Raw genomic sequence first — 17960 nt, 5'->3', positions numbered from 1 at the left:
GCTTACATCCTTGGGGCCTTTAAGCACTACCGCATTCTCCTAATCTCTTCTCTCGTGCTCATCGTAATCTTCTGTAGACTCTTGGTTCTTATTAATGCCGATCGAGCTGCTATGCTCCTAGTTCTTATTGGCTTTATTGGACTAGGAGTTAGAGTTATTATGGCTCTTCCTAATGTTTTTCTGACATGTGCGGTCCCGCCACATTTGATGTACGTTAGCTAGGCTTTTAGTCCTTGCTCATAGCTCTCAGCAGGTCCACAGACACACTGTCTCGCACACTCTCCTGCAACCATCCAGGGAAGCCGCGTAGAAAAGAAACCCATCCTAGACTCTCGGGGACGACTATCTGTGCGCCATATGTAGAGTAGAGCTGGTCGACAATTCTACCAGCTACCTCTTCAGGAGTCACAGTAGGATCCCGCATCCTCCCCTGCTCCTTGAGCTTTGCGATCATCGGGGTTTGTACCCACGTTGGGTGCACAACGCTGCAGGTCGTTAGTCAGAGGAGAGAGTATAGACCGCAGTTGGGAGTCATTACCTAGTCCGCACCATGGGTGCTTTATAAATATGTCTCAGTTCCTGCGCGAGGCCTTCTGAGAATGAGAGAACTGCGGCCTTGGAACATGCATAGTCGACGTTGCTGGCTTGAGTACTGAAGGAGGCCATGCTCGCTATGTTGACGATGTGACCGTGGTTTCGTTGCACCATGCTTGGAAGAAATTCCTTCACCAACAGGATAAGCGCGATAACATTCACTTCAAAGAGCTTTCGGATCTTGGGTTCGGGCAGGTCCAGGAGTGGCATTGCATTTCCAATACCTGCATTGTTAACGAGGACAGTTGGGTCGCCGTGTTCTTTGCGAACGCGATCTGCGACAGAGGCGATGGCGGAAGGGTCTGACAGATCGACTTGGTAAAAGAAGGTTCCCGGCACTAGAAAATAGGAAGTTAGTTCGTGCGGTGTAGCAGGCGACTGAGTATTGCCAAGAATACTCACACAGTGCACCTTGGGGCCCATTTAAGTCCAAGATGATGACTTTGACGTTCCTCTGCGCAAGCTTGGCAACTATCGTGGCGCCGATACCACTACTTCCACCAGTGACCACCACGACCTCTCTTTTCCAGTCCCAAGACTTGTCAGTCAGATAATTGTTCACCTTTCTCCGACTCAACCATTTGTTCAGCCTGGGCAACAAGCTCAAAGCCAGCAGCGCCGCGGCCCCGGCCTGGAACTTGGGCAGTTTGGCAAGGCCTGCAACTCTTGCCAACATCTGGTGCTTATTCATTGCAAGAAAGAGCAAGGCCAAGTGTGATGAGAATAGAATGCGGGAGGTGTGAAGGATGGTTAGCGAATTCTAAGTTGTCGCTAACAGAGTTAGAGACTAAATTGAAGATATCATTCTAACCCTTCTCGATTTTATTTATCCTTCATCTCATTTGTAAGTGGCACTAAATGTCAGTCAAGTTACTTCTTTTCTCATCCTCTCGCACCCCAGTTAACTAGCCTTGGTTGGCCTGGCCCGAGGGATCTTCTTTGCCAAGAGAGCGGCATTAATCCAATTCAAGCGATGCCAAACCCAGGCGCGAATAGAAAGAGATATTAAGCGCCAAATGTCCCTCGGACCTTGTCCCGAGGCGTTCCCGAGGCGTTCCCAAGGCATTCCCGAGGCCTGCTCTCCCGGACCTCGCATCTTCCCATTGTAGTATAGTGCTTTGATATCCAGGTTACTACTTAGTTGTACCTAGTACATACAGAACGTGTCAGAACGGACCTGGATATCAGCGGATATAAGACACTATCCCGGGACTCAACCCACCGGTTTTGTTTGCTTATTCTTGGCTTAAGCAACTCAATCGCAACCTTTCAATCACCCGAAATCATTCATGATGAGCTCCATCAAAGACGTTGACATTCCCACCTATGACGGGTTGAAACTCCGAGGGACGCTTTACAGCGTCGGGCAGCAGAAGCCCTGCGTTATCATGTCTAGTGGTGTTAGTGGCCACCAAGGAGGTTTATAATTTTGCCCTGACTTTTACTGACGTCCTGCTTGCTTAGTTTTCCGGTCTCCGGTCTCATTTCATCCCCGACTTCGCCGCGCGGTTCAGTGCGGCCGGTTATGGTGTCCTCTCATACGACAATCGCTGCTGGGGAGATAGCGAGGGTCTTCCCCGTGAGGAGGTTGACCCTTGGCTGCAGACGCGAGATTATTTCGACGTCTTCAACTATGCTGCCGCTCAACCTGAGATTGACGCAGGAAAGATTGTCTACTGGGGCTCCAGCATGTCGGGTGGCAATGCCATCTGCGCCGCGGCCATCAACAAGAATATTGCAGGTGTCATCTTACAGGTGCCTTTCGTGTCGGGCGAGTCCATTGCCCGCACTCCCGGGATGTCCACGAACATGTTGGTTTCGGACCGTGGAAAAATCGTCGCAGAAGGCTCTCGCACAATGCTGCCGAACTTCCCCAGCTCGATCGAGGAGCTCAGGAGCGGCACCTCTAAGGCAGTGCTGAAGGACCCGGGGGCTATAAGCTTCACGGAGGAGATGCAGCGGCGTGGGTTGGACTGGGCTAGGGTTTGTACGGCTCAGAGCTTACTGTACACGGTGCTCCACGAGCCGTTGGCGTACATTCATCGTATTTCACCAACTCCGATGTTAATGATTGTCTCAGACAGTGACGTCACCACGCAGACCCATTTGCAGCTTGAGGCCTTTGCGAAGGCCCTGCAGCCGAAGAAACTGAAGATTCTCAAGGGAGCGGGACATTTTGATCCGTATGTTGGGGAGGCGTTTGAGGAGGGAGTTGAAGCACAGATTGAATTTCTAAAGGACATCTTAGGGTAGATAGGCGGCCCAGTGGTGTAGCCCAGTGAAGACAGGGTATAAATAAATTAGATCTGAAATGAAGTGTACTCTAAACTACAGTGTTACAGTGCTCTTGTAGAAAGGAAAGAGAGGCTAAATTCGCTGAGGCTACGAGTGCTGAGTTTTCATTTCGGCAGACCAACAACTTCATCGCCACGCCAGGGCAGAGTGTGGCATATGATGCTTAGGCCATATCCGTGGCTGAAGGTGAGATCAGCCAAGTTCTACAAAGCTCCCGTGGCGACTGGAAAGCCCTTCGACAATGGAAAGAATCCAGTTGGTCCATGCCTTTACTGCGACCCGGTTTACTACAGATCGTTGCCGATTGTGATGGCCCTCGTTGCCTCGGCTCGACAAGCGTCCTCGGCACGTAGCCCACCATGTAGCCGCCTTTTACGCAGGACTGACCTGCCACTCCGGTGAGCATCCTCGTATCTAGAAGCGAATCATCCGACTGCTATGTGATTTCGGGCCCTCGGGCGATAAGACCCTCGGGTGCTCTACGTGGAACTATCAACTATCCTACGTACCATGAAGCAGTCAAGTCCTGCACTGTATAATACTGTATTCTAAGTCTCTGATATCAAGAATGAGACATCCAACAATTGGTTACTTCTTTACAAACTTTCAGCTCCGAGCGAAGCGACTCAAGGCAAATCGAAAATGAACGGTACCTCTACCAAGTTCACCCTCAAAAATGTTCCGGTTGAGAACCAGCGTCCCCTCAAGGTCATCATAATCGGCGCTGGGTTTTCTGGCATCTATTCCACTATCAGGTGCGTGGTTCTCCCATGTCTTGGTGCCATGGTCGCTGAAGCGGCCAGAACAGGATTACACAGAGGCTGAGAAACATCGATCTCACCGTTTACGAAATGAATGAGGAAACTTCCGGAGTCTGGTATGTTGTTGCAAGCAAAGCTCAAACGCCAATATGTCTTAAGACTTTCAAGGTGGTTGAACCGATACCCGGGTCTAGCATGCGATATTCCTTGTGAGTAGGCGATGTCTTGGTGCAAATGATCAAATTGGGTAAAGCTGACACATTTTGCGCATCCATAGCGTACTCTTACCAGTTTAGCTTTGCTCCGAACCCTTACTGGTCTTCTCTCTACGCCCCTGGACCAGAGATTCGAGCTTACATGCAAGAAGTCGCGGAGAGATTTGGGGCAACTCGATTCATCAAAACCTCACACAAGGTGGAAGCAGCTACCTGGGATGCCGAGAAAAAGCTATGGTAATGGCAAATTCATTCCATGGCACTGTTATTGATCCGCTGACATCTTGGTGCAGGAGCATCAGAGTTCTCAACGTCAAGTCAGGCGAGTCGTTCCAAGACACGGCAAACATTCTCGTCTCGGCTCGAGGTGGACTGAACCAGATTTCTTGGCCCGACATCAAGGGCCTGAGAGACTTTGGTGGAAAGCTCATGCATTCTGGAGCATGGGACGAAAGGTAAATAGGTGACGTCTCGGACAAGAAGCTCCAGGACTGAAGATGATAACAGCGTTGACCTGCGCAACAAGCACGTCGGGATAATCGGCAATGGATCAAGCGCCATCCAGATCGTCCCAAAGATCCAGTGTCTAGAAGGCTTGAAACTTTCGTGCTTCGCAAGATCTCCCACCTGGATTTCGTCCTCGTTTGGAGACAGGGCAATGGAGAAGATGGGGATGGCCCCTCAAGACACCAAGTGTGCGCAACAAACCATGACTACGAAGACTATCTCGAGACGAAGAGCTAATAACGCTTGGCAGTTTCACGACGCCACCAGGAATACATGGCCCGGAACCCCGATAAATTTCTTCACTTCAGGAAGACGCTCGAGGCCGAAGCGGCTAAGCTATACGCGATCACGCTTCAAGGTACCAACGAGCAGGTTGGCGCAACCGCGCTGTTCGAAGCGGGAATGCGCCAGCGTCTCGATGGCAGAGAGGATCTGACGACGGCCATGATACCCAAGTTTGCTCCCGGCTGCCGCCGTCTCACGCCTGGGCCTGGATATCTCGAGGCTCTCAAGGAGGAGAACGTGACCTTTATCACCACGCCAATCCAGGAGGTGACACCCAGGGGTATCAAGCTCACCTCAGGCGAAGACGTCGAACTTGACGTCTTGATCTGTGCCACGGGGTACAACGTCGAAGCGCCTCCCACCTTCGAGGTCACTGGTCGCAACGGAACTACCTTGGCCGAGAAGTGGAAGCCATACCTCCAGTCATATATCTCGGTAGCGGTAGATGAGTTCCCCAATTTCCTGCTAATTGGAGGGCCTAATAGCGGCCTAGGATCCGGGAGCCTCATCGCTGTGTTCGAGGCGCAGGGTGACTATGTGGTCAAGGTAATTCGGAAGATGCAGAGGGAGGACTACGCGACTATCGAGCCCAAGGCGGAACGGGTGACCGACTTCAGCCAATACATCGACGAGTACTTCAAGGGCACCGTGTATACAGACGAGTGTTCGTCGTGGTACCGTGCGGGCAAGACCGGGTCTAGGGTTGTGGCTTTGTGGCCGGGCTCCTCGGCGCAGTGCCTCGAGGTGCTGCGTTCGCCCAGATGGGAGGATTTCGTGTTCGAGAGCACCGAGAAGACGGGGAATCTCTTGCGGTGGATGGGCAACAGCTGGAGCTTGACCCTCACCGAGGGAGACCCTTCATGGTTCCTCGACGCCGACGTGGTGGACGTGCCTGAGGAGGGGAAGCCCGAGGAGGGCAAGTTTTACAAGAGGCGGCCGTTTTCGTACTAGGGACGGATGTGGGATGTCGTGATCTTGGCAGAGCGCTTGGTCTCGGCTACATCCCAGCCGTGAAGTCGGAGCATTGCTTTCCGAATGTTCCGAGATACTTGGGCTATAACGTTATGAAGTTGCGGGGAAGACCCAAGTTGTCCTAATTCCGACAGTGGGACCGGCATTCTTAGTCTTCTCTCCCCCGCAATTGTTGAAGGTAGATGGTGTAGGGTTGCCAATCGAAAACGTACTGTACCTCCTAGACAGGGATAACTAGTCCGCTCCTCTGACCAGCCACCTCCGCGCCCCAGCAGAAACAAACATTTCCCACCACCATCATCATCATTCTTCTCTCCAGCGCCATGGATCAGTTAATCGAACCAAGGCTCAGAGCTACAATGCATCGCAAGCGGTCAATACAGGCCTGCCTCTCCTGTAGGGCGAGAAAGGTCCGCTGCGACGTGTCTTCCCGTGGTCAGCCGTGCACCAACTGCCATCTGGATGCTAAGAACTGTCTTCTGGTCGACCGCGCTTCTCGAATGTCGGAAGCCCCGCATTACTCAGTTCGTGCTCTACGTCGGCTGACCTTTCTCACGCACAGAGGCCAAGAAGCACCGCGCAGACGATCACAGCGCCAACCCAGTGACAGATCATTTCACCAGCAACAGCAACAGCAACAGCAACCGCCAACGTACCCAGGCGGCGACGCCGATGTCATGGCATCCCATAAACTCTCCCAACTGGGGGAGTCGGAGTGGAATGCAGAGGATGCAGCATCGGTGGACTTTGCTAACTTCTGGGGGCTCGAGATGGATACGGCTCTCCAGTATGTTAACCCCTTTGATGGAAACAACCCAACAGGCGCAGACCATGACCTCATGATCCCTGAGTCGCTTGAAACCGCCAACCGCATGCGTGAGATAGGTAAAAGATTTCCATCGCCCCTTTTTTGTCCTGACTTTTACCATCTGACTCGAATACCGGACAGAAGCAACTCCCCAAGAAGGAATGCCGCGCTTGGGGGACCAACTCCGAACCAGAAGTGATTCAGGATCTGTCTATCAGAGAAAACGTTTGAATTACGGCAGCGCTACAGTGCTCTACTCTCACTACCGGTACCTCACCATAGGTAACCTGTACAACATCCCCCATCAGGACCTCAGCTACCTGGAGGCCCAGGGATGTCTCCATGTCCCAACTCGGCCAATTCTAGACAACTTTGTCGAGCAGTACTTTTCTCACGTCCATGTTTTCATTCCGCTGCTCAACGAGGGTAACTTTTGGGACATGTATTCCCAACGGGAAAACGCCACCTCGGATAACAAGATATCTCTGCTGCTCTTTCACGCTATGTTGTTCGCCAGCTGCAACGTGAGTTGGCCTGGAAACGTCATCTGCGAAATACTGGTTGAGATGTGAATGCTTACAAAGTGCTAGTTTGTGCCCCTGGAAACCATCCAAACGCTAGGCTTCTCCAGCATTCGAACGGCGAGAGCTGAGTATTACAGGCGAACCAAGGTGCTAAATCATCATGCCTAGCTACACAACTAGAGTCAAGACTGACAAAAGGTCTACCTTCTTTCACAGCTATTGTTCGATCTGGAAACAGAAACAACATCCCTTCCGCTGGCACAATCTGCCTTATTGTTAATGGGCTGGGTACCGCCTTCAAACGCGACCCTGAGCCCACACAAGACCTGGCTAAGCCGCGCCATTCAACACGCGAGAACCTGCAATGCAGATCGACATGCCGAAGTCTTTGAATTGCCCACGTCAGCCACTCCAGGCGAGAGGAAACATCACAATGCCCTCCGCAGACTGTGGTGGTGTTGCGTCATCTTGGACCGCATCTCACCCCTCTGCACGCGATTCAGTCTCCATATCACGCATGACCGTTTCGACTTCAAGTGCAGTGCTAGGCTAGGCACGGCCGATCTTCAAGACGAGATTTATCGGTCCAGTGTCTTCACTCCAGCCTCAAAGCGACGTCTAATTGCCCTATTCTCTACATTTCTCGAATTCGCCATTATACTGACTGATGTGCTGAGCCTAACATTTCCTTTAGAGGATACCGTCAAGTCCCCCGGGGAATCACTCGAGGATGAAGACCTCAAAATCACAAAATGCGACGCTTCGTTGAAGACTTGGTATGCACGCGCCGCAGCAGAATATCCTCCCTGCGAAGGCGACTACCAGAACCTGCCCGACAAGCAGCAAGGCGGGACTAAGGCCATGATTTTATTTACAAATCTTATGTATATCTACTATCAGTGAGTAGATGGAACCTTGTTATGCTACATCCCCCTCAGCCCGCTCTAACTATGCACAAGCACCGCTGTCATCGCTCTCTGCCACTACAAGATTCTCCACCAATCGCTTGCTTCAACTCAGACGGGCACAGAAATGGGAGAAGTCGGAAATTCCACGCAGCTGGATGCAAGTCGTTGCGAACTGGAAAACTCCATGGAGAGAGTAACAAAGTTCTTTGGGCTTCTGAGCCGGTGTCGGCTTGCCCGCCGGCTGCCAATATCAGCGTGGGTGCACAAAGGTCTTAGACAAATACTGCAATATTGGGCTAACGACCTCCTTGGGACAGAGTTGCCTGCATTGCAGTGCCTCTAACCTTGCATGTCATTTCCGCTAGACTATCTTGTCTCAACAAGGAGCTGGCGTTTGACTTCACTATTAGCGGATCTGATTCGGCTTCCGCCTCGAGCCAGCAGCGTCTAGATGTCTTGTCGGAGACCATGACGGCGTTTGTACCACAGTACGACGGCGTCGAATGGATCAAAGAAACCGCAAGACACGTTGCCAATCTGGCGCAAACCGATCGCTTGTCTCTATCTCAGCCCGGCCAGACATCTATAACGGATTGGAGCCAGATCTTGACGAGTCAGCCGAATACGTACCTGAGAATGATTTGGACAGTCGACTTGTGCATCAGCAAGGGAAGACTACCTGAGAAACACGATTTTCCCTCGTGGCTCCTCGGCCAGTTGACATTATCCAGATCTACCTCGGTCCAACAGCAAGAACAACCTAGCGCCGCGGCAAAATCAACAGCGCATGGCGGGTCCGTAAACTGTGACATCGAGCAGATTCTAGGCCTCGTCCCTCAAACAGCCGAGTATGGGCCATCTGGGCGACTGGTAGATGAAGAAAGTAACGATTTTGGTAACGACTGGGGCCATGGTGACAACGCGGTTGGGACGGGATGGAACTTCTTAGGGACTTTGCAAGAGTAATGATGGATCTAAGATGAGATGTGAGCCAATTTCTCGGCAAGATCGCGCAGGTAAGGAAAGGCGTCTGTTAATCCATAGGTGGCAGTACCGAAAAGCAAAGTCATCGTTATGTCCTAACACTTGGGACCTAGGTTGCCTCATTATACCATGCGACACAAACAAACTGGGCATCGCTGTAACATTATCTTTTGAATTATTAAATGGAAGGAACTCCTATCGATTATGCCTTTTTGAGCATATCACCGAGATTCTTAGATATCGCAACAGTCAACTATTAAGCCCCCTGCCATAGAAGCCACACAGATCTATCCCTAAAGCTAAAGTTTAGAGGCATTGGTGGTAGATTGGTATTCTGTATCGGAAGAAGCCATCGTGAGACAGGCCCTCGGTGCAAGAGAGAGGTTTCAAAAGTGCATTCTTGTGGAAGGTTGGCCACTTGAATAGTAAGGCTGGATTGGTACCTCAAATTGACTCACTTGCTCTAGGAAACCGGGTTCTTTGTGAGTCTCGCTGAAGTACCTTTGCTGATAACGAATTTGCCACAACATCGGATATCCTCGGACCTAGCACCTACTCAAGCCGAACTACCATGCGCCTTGGTCTGTTGCCTCGGCTCCATAAACTACCGTCTAATGCTAATCGGCATGAAAGGTTTAACTCATTAGCTTAAGAATGCGGCCGCTAATGATCGTCCCTCGGCAAGGGGGACCCGTATTGCCGCGGCGTGGCTTGTCACCTATGTTAACAGAACATCGCACTGAAGACAAGCCCTAGGACTGGTCCGTTCCAACTATGCAATAATACCCCACGGGGAAGGTGCTGTGAAAAGACCTGGAGCTCATGTACCCCGGATTACTGGCCTGGACTTGGACAAATCGCGTCGAAGCTGTGCTTATATATGTCTTTCGTTCACTGCCTCGTAGTTCAACGTTGGGCTTCAAACATATTTTTACGTGCCCTTTGACTTGTGAGATAATTACCTGGTATTATTCTCATTAACTGTGCCAAGTCATCCACGAGCCATGGAGGAACAGCCGACGCACCAAGCGTAAGTCACCTAGCCGCGCAGAATCTAGCTTCGTATAAGCCCGTTATTCTAATTGAATAAAGGTCTGATTGCCGTATCGACGACCTCAAAGTCCCGGGAACGGTGGATATGAGCATCGCTGGTAAGTCTGATCCCTTCAAACATCACTAACAGCCCCATTGATTTAATACGGTACTTTACGTAGAGGGACAGCAAGCTGCATATGGACTGGCCTTGTATCCTGTTCCATCCAAAGACCCCAACGATCCTCTCACAGTGCGTTATACTCTGCTATTCATGCTAATCACGTTGCTAACTCACCCGTCTTTGTGCACAGTGGTCGAAGCGGAAAAAGTTCACTATCTTGTTACTCGTTTCTATCTACTCGTTCCTATCGAATGGCGCACTATTCGGGCCAAGTGTGTATGTCAATTATCTTGCCGAACTATTCCAAAAGTCACCCAACGAAACGTCTCGCCTCGTCACGTATCCAAACCTACTATTCGGTTTCGGTGAGTTCCACCAGTGCATTATTTAAGTTGGGAACCAAACAGGCTCTAACATTTATTCTTAGGTTCCCTCATCTTTGTGCCGATGTATCACAAGATTGGGCGCCGGCCAGTCATGCTCGTCTCTGTTATTGTGGTAAGCTACCCTTCCGCCGAGAGCCATCCCTCCGGTTCGAGTGCTCACTAAATATCCTCTCAGTACTGTGCCGGGCTCCTGGGATGCGCTCTTTCCAGCTCTTACAATGTACTCTTTGGCTTCCGTATGCTCCACGCATTTGCTTGCTCAGTCTGCGAGGCGTTGCCGGCGCAGGCTGTGGCAGACGTTTTCTTCCTCCACGAACGCGGCAAAGCACTTGGCTGGTACACTTGTATGTGGTGCCATCACCGCATTGGCTTCTTTCAGCGGGATCAATTAATTTGCTGACGTTTTCTTTGAACAGTCGCCCTTACCACTGGCACCCTAAGCGCTGTCCCTGCCAGTTACATGCTCTCTAGTGGGAAGTCTTACAACCTCTTCTTCTGGGTCGAATTTGCCTGCGGATGTCTGTTGTTGCTTGGTACGTTCTTCTGCTTTGAGGAAACCATGTACATTGGAAGGACAAAGGCTCTAGACACTAGACCGGATGATCATGTTGTCAACTGTGAAAAGGGCGATGAGCAAAGTGTTCGACAAATCGAGAGCCGAGCAAGAGAGAGCGATCCAGAAATTTCCCAACGAAAGACATACCGACAACAACTTAGTCTTTTCGACAAGACCGACCCCGAATCTCCAGTCTTTCTAATGATAGTAACTCTACCCTTGACCTGTTCTTCCCGGCCAGCGAGGGCCGTCATTTTATGGTAGCTGATACAGCGTGTCCTGCAGGTCCGATCATTCACATACTTTATCGTTCCTCCGGTCTTCTGGGTTTGCACCACCTACGGTTTGTTCAGAGCCCCAAATGAGGAGAGGTGGTCGTTAACCGGGAATCCAGGCATGATCATCGGCCTCGGAGCTCTTGCTTTCACGTCAACCTTTCCAGTCATCGTCGCTGCGCCGCCATATTCCTGGCCAATTGTAAGGAGTTCAGAATGACTGCTCTGACCAAGGCCATGCCGTCTCAAGGAGAAAAGTAGCGCGACTGACATCTATTGCGAAGGAAAACACGGGCCTCGTTGCCGTCGCGTCCTTTCTCGGCTACCTTGTTGCTATGGGCCTTTTCGGTAGGCTGCCTGATCGATTTGCAGCAAGGATGACTAGAAGAAACAAGAATATTCATGAAGCGGAGCACCGCCTTTGGTGCCTTGTCATGGTATTCTTGATATCCCCCGCATCGCTCATTTTGTATGGGTACTGCGCAGAGAGGCAGTTGCATTGGATTGGCCTTGTCTTTGCCATCGGGATTTTCCAGTTCGGTATGTGCTCTAGTCGTCCTTCAATGATCAAATCTAATCCTCCTCTTCCACAAATTAGGCTCTTTCTTCTACCTAACGTACACGCTGGCCTACGCTATGGATTCATACGAGGCCAATATTCCAGAGATGTTAATCGCCATGAATGTTGGGAAGCAAGCCATCTCGTTCGGATTTGGCTTCGAGGTCATTAACTGGATCATCGAGAAGGGATATATTACTATGTTTGCGGGCATTTTCTGTGGTGTCATGGTAGCTAATAACCTGGTGGTGTTTATCTTCCTCGCATTTGGTAAGTCTATGAGGAGATACTTGGGACAGACCCGACTGGGAAAGACGCATAAGAATAGCGTTACTTAAGGTACTTCGAGCACATGGCATCCGTTGACAGATTCTATTAGCTGACTTAGGGTTGAAGAGGTTTATTAAGTGATTTATTAATTACTTCATCATGACGAGGGGTCATTATGTTTAAAGATAATATATACGCCAACTAACAAATTTGGCAATTCGCCGAGATATCATATTTAAGCTCTAACTAAGCCTATACTCCTATTAACTTACCCTAGCAGCTACTACCTAAACCTTTATATCTTTATAACTAAAACCTTCCTCCTTAATAGCTTAAGTCACTCCTATAACTTAATGACTTAAAAATCTCAATCCCCTCCCTATTAACTTATATTAGAAAGAAGCCCTAGTAATATATCCTCTATAACCTATCCTCTAACTTCCCCGCTTTATATATATCCTTTTAGCGGCTTTAATATTATAATTAGCTCTAATAGGCTATTAACCTAGCCTATATTTATTATTATTACCTTAATAAGATAGCGCCTTATAGACTTTATAAGTCCTTTAAGCTCTAATAGCTCTATATATTATATAAAGCGCCTAAGCGCTCGAGGTACCTCTTAGCGCTTTTAAGCTATAAGAAATACCTTATAGGCTAAGATAACTAATTTAATATATTATTTTTCTTTAAGTATTATTTATTAGTCGCTATAATTTAATATTATATTAATATTATAAATTAAGAGCTATTTTATATTTTATATAATCTAGCTTTTTTCTTAAAGATTAAAAGGATAAAAAAGAAAATAATAATCCCTATAAGTAATAATAATAATAATAATAATAATAATAATAACATATATAATAAGTATGCGACGCATCTAAGTATGCAACGCACTTTTCCCTCTTATACCTAACCTTCTATTTAATTAATTAATTCTATATATCACGGCCATAATATAAGCTAGGCGGAGAACTATGGCAGAAATACTCTAACTAAGCAAGGGACCAAAGGGACTAAATATCGCTCGCATCGGTCTAGGGACTAAATATTAGAAATATTAGTCTTACCTTAGACTAAACCTAGAGAATATCGGTCTAAAGATTAACTATAAGTATATAAAATATACTTATTATACTTTCTTATATAGTAGCTACCTTAGCTATTAATATAACTTAATTATATTTAATACCCTTAAGTATATTATTAAATATAATATTATATTACTCTTTAAGGCTATATAATATTCTCCTCTATTAATATAAACCTAATATAATTAGTTTATCCTATAAGAAATATCCTCTTATTATATATTAATAGCTTTTATTTAGAGGATTACTTATATTACTTTAAATAATATTAAATATAATAGCTATTTAGGCTACTCTTAGTAATAATTATTAATAGGTTTTACTTATTATTTATTTACTTACCTCTATTATATTAATTTAAATTAACCCTAATAGTAATAAAGAAATAAATAATAATAATAAAGAAATTAAATAACTCTATGCCTAGGTTATTATTATAATTACTAAAATAGAGGAACTTAGAGGACTTATTAATTATATAGCCGCTACTTAGTAAGCTTAAAATTAGTAATACTATAAGAATATCTAAAATATTAATAATATAATAGTTATTATTATAAAGGGTAAAAATATTAGAGAAATCCTAAAGCTAGAATAATTAGAAAAGTTTAATAATATTATATATAGATTATTAATATTCCTTATATAACTATATATATTTATATTCTATTATCTTATATAATTTACTATAATATCTAATAAGGTCTAGTATATTACTAGGTATCTTACTAAGTATATTATAGCCTAGTTTAAACCTACTATAAAGGAATACCTTATTAAATTACTTAGTAAATACTTGCCCTAGATTATAAACCTCTACTCTAGCTTTAAAACCTTTAAAGCTATGCTTTAATAAGCTTTTAAAATAGTAAATAAAAAGGCCTAGGTAAAAAAAGAAATTAAGATACTTTAATAAACTCGCTCTATATTAAAGTATAATACTAAATACCTTTAGCTCGCCTTAAAGCTTAATTAGGACTAAGAACCCTTAATATCTTTTTTCTTTAATAAACTTAAGAAAAAAATATAAACTAAATTCTATAAAAAAGACTAGCTTAATAACCTTATTAATTATATTAGCTAAGTAATTAAGATTAATAATTAATAATTCTCTTAAAAGAAACTTTAAAACCTATATAATAATAAAGAAAATTATTAAAAACCTCGGTTTAATATTAACTAAGGGTAATACTAATAAAATAATATATCCTATAGAACCTATATAAGACTTATAAAACTTAGAGTAACCTAATAAAAGAAATATAATTATTATAAACTTAAATATTAATATTACTATAAAATAAATTATATTAAGAAGATTTATTATAAAAAATAATATAATATTAAGGAAGGTTATTATTTGCTATAATAATAGCGACTCCCTAAAGGTAAAAAATAAGTAAGATTTATATAAGCTAATAATAAATTATAGATAGCTTTTTATATAATTAAAATACTTAGTATAGCTTAGACTAAGTATAATAATACTAGTCTAGAATTAAGAGAAATTATTATACCTTATAACTAAATATACCTTACTAAGGAATAATTTAGGCATAATAATTACCCTTAGTTAAAGCTATAATATATTATAATAAAACCCCTAAAGGCAGAATAATTCTATCTTATAAATAAATCGAAATAGAAATTATTATTTAAATTAATTAATAAACTTAATAAAGACCTTAATACTAAGACTATTATAATAATAAGGTAAATTAAGTAATATTATAAGGATCTTAATTATAGCGCCGGAGCTAAAGCCTAATAGTAATTAGCAATAGCCTAGATTTAGAACTAATAGAACCCTAGGATAAATAATAACTTATAGAAAGAATAATATTATTTATAACTCTATAATAAATAAGGAAATTAATATTAGAATATATTATAAGAATAATATATTTAAACCGCGAGGGAATATATAGATATTACTAATATATAAGATATATATATCTATATATATTACTAAATAATAATTAAGAACCTATAATATCCGGAAGTATTATTTAATATATAAGATAATATATAAACCTACTTAATATATTAGGAATACCTTAGTATTTCTTAGATATTATATTAATATTATTAATATAAAGAATATAAAAAGGAAAAATATAAATAAGATTATTTTTTAATCCCTTTATTATATTAGCTTAATAATAAATTATACTTATAGTATAAAATAAAGGGATATTAAGTTTCTTATTAATATAATTTTATCGGCGTTATAAAAGCGCAATATAATAAAGACTTATATAAAGTAATATATAGGTATAAATAAAATAATTATAAGATTAAGAAATAATAGGAATAAATCCTTAGAATTACCTAAGAGAAACCTAGAACCTCTAGATTAATAAAATAAGAAAAAGGAAGCGATTTAGATATAAAGGATATCCTTATCTAAGTATATTATAAGGAAATAGCTATAAACTTATAATAAGGATTATACTATAATATATATAATAATAAGTATACCTAATTAATATATCCTTACTATAAAGAAATCTTATAGATCTCTTATAAGGACTACTATTATAGTATATATATCTAGAGTAAATAAGAGAATAATTATTTTCCTATATAGCTATAAGGACCTAATAATAAGCCCTACCTTACTTATAAAACCTATTAATATAAGATCTATAAATAAAATAAAGGGATTAATATAGCTAATATCTATTTTATCCCTAAAAGGGATAGATTTATTACCTTTAAATAATAATTTATTATTATTATATAAAAGATTATAATAGAAGAAAAGTAAGCCTTAGAAAAAAACTACCTTAATATAAAAGTAATACTTTATAATAAAGATATATACCTAAGATATAAGAAATATATCCTAAGTATATATAATAGATTTAAATTAATAATAAAAGAGGGATTTAATTTCCTTATATATATAAAGAAATAAGAAGATAAGAGATAATATTAAAATATCTAATTATACCTTAGAGAAGACTAAGGACTAATAGACTAAGTCTTATAAGATTATATTAATTATATTAAATATAGCGACCTCGATAAGGTCTACCCTATAAAGGAAAGGAACTGTTACATGCCCCAGTCATACGGGTTCCCCACGTGACGGATCTAGCGCTATAACAGTCAAATCCAGCAGCCATTAGTTAGGAAGAATAAACTTAGATTAGATTACTTACATTGTGCCTTCTTTGCTCTCTATACTTTATGAATTATATGACTTCAACCAGATAGCTGCCAAAGTCAGCTATCTCACTGCCGCTTTCAGCGGTACCTCTATCCCTTACCAGAGCTAAGGGATCCATAACAGGAACTATAGTAATTACCCTAATAATAGCTAAATTATAGAATAAGCCTATTAGGAATAGCTATATAAATAAGATAACTATAACTATAAGGCATATATTAATAGCGAGTATAAATATAATTACCTTAGCTATGCCCTTAATAAATTAAAAAACTAGATATCTTATCTAATATAAGGTAATAGGTAGATAAATATAGGAATATATTATTATAGAAAGCCCTTTACTCTATAAATAGAGTATATAGGTAATAATACCTAGAATTAAAAATATAAATTAAGGGAGAATAATTAAATACTTTAGTAAATAATAGAGCTAAATAGAATTACTTTAATTTAATAATAGTAAATAGGCTTAAGCTATTATAGAGGTATAAATAGATACCTTATTTAATTATTAACCTAGAAGGAACCCCTTTTAATTATAATAATAGAATTATTAATACTAAGATTAATTACCTTAAGGTTTTTATTAAAAGAAAGAATTAAGGGATATTATTTAATATTATATTAAATAAGTATTATAACCTTATGCTTAGGTACCTATAGTTATAATAATTTAACTTATATTTCAACTAAAGAATTAGCTAGATATTCTCTTATAATATTAAGATATCCTTTATATTAAATAATAATTTAGATTAAAGATCTTAAATTTTTATTAGTAATAGAGAAATTAAAAAGAGGTAAATATAAGATATCTTTCTACTTATAGGGATAAAATATAAATATTATAATAGATAGAAATAATAATAATAAAAAATAATTATATAAATTATATAATAATTCTATATACTTAAGAAAGACCTTAAGAAACTAAAAGAGGATAGCCTAAAAGAAAAATAACTTAAGAATATATTATAGAAATACTAAATCTATAAATAACTCTTCGCGGAAAAACTTAAAATAAGTCTATTAGAATATATATCTTATAACCTTAAGATTAAGTTTATTAATAAAAAATAACCTAGCTTTAATAAACTTTATTTACTTAATAAAGCATAATTTCTAGTATTAAAGGAATATATTAAAGATATAATATAGAAAGGATATATTAAGGAAAATAAGTTATTTATTAGATACCTTATTATATTTATTCTAAAAAAAAATAAAAAGCTTTAGTTTTATATTAATTTCTAAATACTTAATACTATTATAATTAAGGATTATATATTATTACCTCTTATTAATAAGTTAAAGGATTAACTTTTTAAAATAAAATATTTTATTATACTTAACCTTAAAGGAGCCTATAACCTTATTTAGATTAAGGAAAGATATAAATAAAAAACCGCTTTTTATACTAAGTATAAACTATTTAAGTACCTTATTATACCTTTTAGACTTATTAATATACCTATTATATTCTAATAAATAATTAATAATATACTATAAGAATATCTAGATATATTTATTATATATTACCTAGATAATATCCTTATTTTCTTTAAAATAAAAGAAAAATATATAAAATATATCTATAAGGTATTATAGATACTATAAAATATTAACTTATTAA

At 41.4% G+C, this 17960-nt stretch overlaps 3 protein-coding genes across 3 annotated transcripts; 2 read left to right on the top strand and 1 right to left on the bottom strand.

The window, feature by feature from the left end:
* Nucleotides 1-141: 141 nt before the first annotated feature.
* Nucleotides 142-1285, bottom strand: NECHADRAFT_95906 (uncharacterized protein; the record flags this gene model as incomplete). Its single annotated transcript, XM_003043632.1, has 5 exons — nucleotides 142-236; nucleotides 268-485; nucleotides 539-908; nucleotides 997-1225; nucleotides 1259-1285. 5 exons carry the CDS (start codon nucleotides 1283-1285, stop codon nucleotides 142-144), a joined length of 939 nt encoding a protein of 312 aa, XP_003043678.1.
* A 2246-nt stretch (nucleotides 1286-3531) lies between these two features.
* Nucleotides 3532-5608, top strand: NECHADRAFT_95905 (uncharacterized protein; the record flags this gene model as incomplete). Its single annotated transcript, XM_003043753.1, has 7 exons — nucleotides 3532-3644; nucleotides 3698-3766; nucleotides 3819-3859; nucleotides 3928-4102; nucleotides 4159-4320; nucleotides 4373-4560; nucleotides 4731-5608. 7 exons carry the CDS (start codon nucleotides 3532-3534, stop codon nucleotides 5606-5608), a joined length of 1626 nt encoding a protein of 541 aa, XP_003043799.1.
* Nucleotides 5609-10066: 4458 nt separating this feature from the next.
* On the top strand, nucleotides 10067-12123 carry NECHADRAFT_48131 (uncharacterized protein; the record flags this gene model as incomplete). The annotated part of the gene is made up of 9 exons (XM_003043752.1): nucleotides 10067-10138; nucleotides 10200-10374; nucleotides 10437-10507; nucleotides 10571-10739; nucleotides 10812-11158; nucleotides 11237-11294; nucleotides 11346-11428; nucleotides 11511-11766; nucleotides 11825-12123. Coding segments are annotated over 9 exons (1530 nt in total), but the record flags the coding sequence as incomplete, so codon positions are not given.
* Between the last annotated feature and the right edge of the window lie 5837 nt (nucleotides 12124-17960).

The sequence above is a fragment of the Fusarium vanettenii genome, assembly GCF_000151355.1.
Source record: "Fusarium vanettenii 77-13-4 chromosome 9 genomic scaffold NECHAsca_27_chr9_1_0, whole genome shotgun sequence".
In the NCBI taxonomy this organism is placed as follows: domain Eukaryota; kingdom Fungi; phylum Ascomycota; class Sordariomycetes; order Hypocreales; family Nectriaceae; genus Fusarium; species Fusarium vanettenii.
The sequence above is the reverse complement of the archived record's forward strand: the minus strand, read 5'-3'. Positions and strand labels throughout refer to the sequence as shown.